Raw genomic sequence first — 5,000 nt, 5'->3', positions numbered from 1 at the left:
TTTGTAAAACTTTTTTCCCCCAACAAATGGTTCTTCATCTGGTTCGGTTTCTGATAAGAGGTCCTCTGGGGAGCATAATCAGCCAAACTCTCTCATATGGTTCTGCAAATGATGGTGTGTTGCTAAACAGAACAGTAGCTACCCTACATACCTTTCACTGAAAACAAGAGTCTCTGTCATGTGCTTGTAAGAGAAGCTGAGTTCCGTAGTGAAATTCTATGATCATCCCAATTGGTCTTGTTGAAATAACACTGTGTGTTTGAAAGTGATTTTGATTAGCAGCAGAAATAGCAATATCTCATTTACACAATGAGGCAAAAAAAAAAAAAAAAAAAAATGTTTTTAAGGTCAGTGCCAAAAACATGCTTAGTAACTCAACACCGGTCTCAGTACACCAAACAAAAGGGTGTTCACGTTTGTGAATTCCACCGGCATCCGAGTGCAATTACCCGACCCTGCCTGTGTGTGGATACCAGATACAGAGCCCCAATCCATCTCTCTTAAGGCCCAGTGTCCAGCGAGCCCTTATCAGCAAGCGTGTGTGAGCTGCCCTCGGTGGCCGAGGAGGGGAGCGCTGCCCAGTCATTTGGCCGGGGTCATTGTCTTTGATCTCCGCTTCACTCTCCGCAACCTCTGGAGGAGCCATCAGCCAGAGATCGCAGGCGCGCTGGCCAGGCACGGGGCCAGGTTCAAGGCTGAGGGGGTCAAGACACCAGGCGTCAGGGGTCAGGTCTGGGGAAGGAGTTAAGAGACGCACCAGCGGCCGTCCTGCTGTGAGGAGAGCTTGGCTCCTATGGCGCGAGCCAGACTGGGAAATCAATTACTGGGTCAGCAGCAGCAGCAGCGTTTTGGGGGGGGCTGCTGTTTAAAGAGCCCCAGTAGTGCTCTCGGCCTCTTGGCCCGCTGGTGGTTTAATTGAAGCCTGGAGCTCAATTACGGAGGGAAGCCAATCGGTGCGCGCTCCCAGAAGGCCCACAGTGATCGGCTCGGTATCGAGCCGACAGGCCGCGTCCAGCATCAGCAAACTCCTCCTCTGGCTGCCTCGGCTCCGCACGAGAGGCAGAAGCAGCAACATGCTGAAAAGGCAAGTTGGTGATTCACTTGCGTTGCTGTTTTTTCCTTGAAGTGGAAAGTCTATTTTTTGCGAAGCGGACTCCCGATTTTGATAAGAATGTAGATTGGGCAAACTGTGCTAAGTGTGAAACTCTTTGTCGCTCCTCCAATCTATGAATAGGCAAAGTCGGAAGCTACAGAGATAAGAGCGTATTCATAAGCGACCAAATCATGTTAGATACGGACTATTTTGCACAAGCATTACGAAACGTACTTGTGACAAATGCACTGGCAAAGTGAAGAAACAAGACCAACAATACTGCAAATTATACAACTCCTAAATTTAAACCATGTAAATTATACAACATGGAGATGAAAGGTAGTTCTAACCTCTTAGCGATTGCAAACAAAGGGGATCAAAAACAATCCCTCTGTCCCTTACACCACTCTAGAGCTTTTCAGCTGTTCCTGTTCCATGAAGCTCTGCCTTCCTTCAAACTTTCAGAGCCTCCCATTAGGTTCTCTTTCAAAGGGCCTCCCCTGGAGTCAGTCTCTGTATCCTGACGAGCAGTGAATGAGGTCACTGCTCAAGCGTAGGGCTGATCTCAGACCAGTTCTCATGGCCTGCGATCAGGTTTTTTTTTTTTTTTAAATACAGTTCTGGCCTGTTCTCCGGATGCTGAATGATGGGGCAGAACATGGTTTTAGCATTGAGTAAACGGGAACCAGGATCTAACGCCTGTGCTCCGCGGCTGCCCAAGGTTGAATGTCAACAAACATGACAGTATTTACATGTAAGCATAAGCAAAGTGGAGAGAAAAAATCCACACTCCATTCATCTGGGGACAGCTGGTCTGCAGAGGCTAGATAAGTCAGTGTGTGTGTGCGTGTGTGTGTGTGTGTGTGTGTGTGTGTGTGTGTGTGTGTAGGTCTTTGAGTGAATAATAAAGTGTGTGTGTATATGTGTGTGTGTGTGTGTGTGTATGTGTGTGTGTGTGTGTGTGTGTGTGTGTGTGTGTATGAATAATTCCTCTCTCTCCCTCTCTCTCTCTCTCTCTCTCTCTCTGTGTGTGTGTGTGTGTATGTGTGAGAGAGAGTAAATTCTGTTTGCAAACCTCTGTTGTCAGTCTTTTTTTTCTGTTCTGTTCTGTTCTGTTCTGAATAAGAGAAAGTGCATGTCATTTCTCCTATTCTGCGTGCAGATAAGCGTGAGGCGCTTTATTTGATTGGAGTGTACGTACGCGCAGCGTTCCCAGAGTCGGAGTGCGCTGATGGAAGCGCTCGGAGCTGGCGAGCTCACGCCACACATCCCCTTATCTCCCAATTTGGATCTATTTCAGCGTCAGCATCTCTCTCAGCCTCATTGTTGCTCCGGCACCCCATGGGTCTAGTCTGATAGCTGCGCTCCTTCCCACCATGGCTGAGAACCCACCAACAAACTAACCCCACCGCAATCCGTTGCCGCGCCGACAACTCCCCCCCCCCCCCTGGCCCCACCCCATCCTGCCCCGCTCTTCAAACACCAGAAACCTGCCTGCCCGTGCCAGGAATTCCGATTTAGAAATTCCCCGCAAAGCCATTCCCGCTCGCGAGCAGAGAATGGGGCATATTACCGCTGAATGCTCACTCTTAGCTAAAGCGGAACAACAGAGACAATTAGGAGCCCCCTCCTCGCGCCTGCCCCCTCCCCGCCGTCTTCACTTAAGACATAATACCCAAATCGAATTAATTTGGAATTTTTCCTTACATTTGCACAACCAATCAGGGATGCATATTGCCCGTGCGTGCGCACATGCACACACACACACACACACATGAACGCACGCACACACACACACACACACGTACAGAATGGTCTTTTAGGGGAGATCCCTTTCATCTGACTTGATTTCTTTCTTCAGGGAGAGAGTGAGTAAAGAGGGAGAAACAGAGGAAATAGCAAGGGATAGAAAGAGTGAGAGAAAGAGAGAGAGAGAGCATTATCCAAAACTCTAAACTGGTTGTGTGTGTGAGTCTGGAAGCACTGTGTCAGTGAGTCTCTTTCTCCCTCAGTACCAGCCACCCCCCAATTTCGCCTTTTCTCTGTGGCGTTATTTGCATACGGAAGCACATTGCCAGATGTTTATTTTTAGGATGCAGTTCAAGGACTTAACTCTGCTCTATAAGTAAGGGAAGAGAGAGGGAGTGAGTGAGGGAATGAGAGAGCGAGCGAGGGAGTGAGCGCAGGAGATAGGGAGGGAGGCAGAATGGGTTTCTTTATACATGCAGATCTGGGCAGATTTGAGCCTTTTGTTTCTGCTGGAGTTTTAAGTGCTGGAGTGAATGAGCAGGTTGAGAATGTGCAGCCCTGTTTCTCATGATAACATCCAACAGTGTCTCCCCAGTTGCACACACACACACACACACACACACACACACACACACACACACACACACACACAGCCTGCATACAGGGGGGGATAAAACAAAAAAGAGAGATCCGCGTAGGATCATGAATATTATCTGGCAAGGCCCCACACAAGAGCCAAGCACAACAAAAGCAACGTTGGAAGATGTGTTGGGAAGCAGACTCACACGATTGGTTGATTTCCTGTAATCCGAGCCTTTCATATTTCTAATCTTAGTCCAAGAGGAGAGCTCATGTGGCGTGACTGTGGTAGCTCTCTGTGCCAGAGATGCTAGCGCACTGTAGGTACACATCCACTCTGGAGGGCAAACCACACAGCCACACCGCTCGCTCACCTCAGCTAACATCTCCCTGCTCATTCACCGAGAGAGTGCAGCTCTGGGTGGTGTGTGTTCTCCATTGCAAGAGACTACACTCGCAAAGGATAAACATGTGCCTTATACTGGGGGGATGTTCTGTGGGTAGACTTCCAAAGACGATTGGATACTATGTGCTTGTTATCTATCCCACTATGGATTAATGTTCTGTTTCTGATTTATGAGAGGTGTTCTGAGGGACTGGCAGTTGGGGTTAGTTGGCTAAATGGTGCCACCATAGTAGTAGAGTTAGAGGGGCTGTAAGGCCTATTGAGATGTATCTTGGATCTTGATTGGTGTTCGGGTAGAGCCCCATGTTAAATGTGTTTCATATCCTAATTTCTATCTGCTGATTGTCCAGACTCACCTTTCCTCTTTTCTGTTTGCTAGCCCCCCACACGGGCCTGACCACAGCGGAGTACTACCACCAGATGGCGCTACTTGCGGGACACCGGAGCCCGTACGCTGACATCATCCCGTCTGTGGCCTCCACGGCTGGAGCAGGAAGCAACGCGCTGCACATGGACTACCTGCAGGCTGTTGAGAGTGAGTGTCAGATGCAGCCCAGCCGAGACGCTAATCGATATAGCCATCCCTTTATTCACCAATCACAATGTGCCCAAGGAATCGCTCATATACCCAAACCATATCAGTCATCAACATAATTCAGCTGTCTGCAGCAGCCATTATCCAAGTGACTCGATTATGATGTTATGTAGCCCAGTTTATACTTATTTGATCAGTTAATTACTCATTATACACACTCACTGACTTTGTCCACTCAATTAATGCAGTGTGCTTGATGGAGTCCTTTCGCCCCAGCAAGCACACCCATTAACTGTTAGGATGCACAAACAGCTCCTCAAAACGCCATGTAATCAAGTTACAGTTGATGCCATCTACTAATGAATTGAGTTGGAGCCACTTAGCACCTAAACAAGCTCATATGACCATAGCCTGAGAAGGGAAACAGTACATGGTTGTGTGTGGCCCATGTCCAGCCGTCTCTCCACACCGCTGCGTCCCCGTGCTGGCCTTTAGCCGTGCTGCAAGTGGGCCAGCAGACAGACAGAGAGCCGAAGGTAACCTTAAGATCCCCAGACTGCTGTCTCTCGGTAGGCGACTGGCTGCCAGAGCGCCGCAGAGTATTTATGCTAATGAGTTATTTTAAAAGTGTAAATAGG

At 48.7% G+C, this 5,000-nt stretch overlaps 1 protein-coding gene across 1 annotated transcript in view; it reads left to right on the top strand.

Moving 5' to 3' along the window:
- gli3 (GLI family zinc finger 3) overlaps window positions 1-5,000 on the top strand; it is a 122,909-nt gene that overhangs the window by 87,459 nt on the left and 30,450 nt on the right. The window contains exon 6 of the mRNA XM_062521410.1: window positions 4,207-4,362. Within this exon, the coding sequence (XP_062377394.1) occupies window positions 4,207-4,362 (156 nt within the window). The remainder of the gene's footprint in view (window positions 1-4,206; window positions 4,363-5,000) is intronic.

The sequence above is a fragment of the Sardina pilchardus genome, chromosome 19 (assembly GCF_963854185.1).
Source record: "Sardina pilchardus chromosome 19, fSarPil1.1, whole genome shotgun sequence".
NCBI classification, from domain to species: Eukaryota; Metazoa; Chordata; class Actinopteri; order Clupeiformes; family Clupeidae; genus Sardina; species Sardina pilchardus.
The sequence above is the reverse complement of the archived record's forward strand: the minus strand, read 5'-3'. Positions and strand labels throughout refer to the sequence as shown.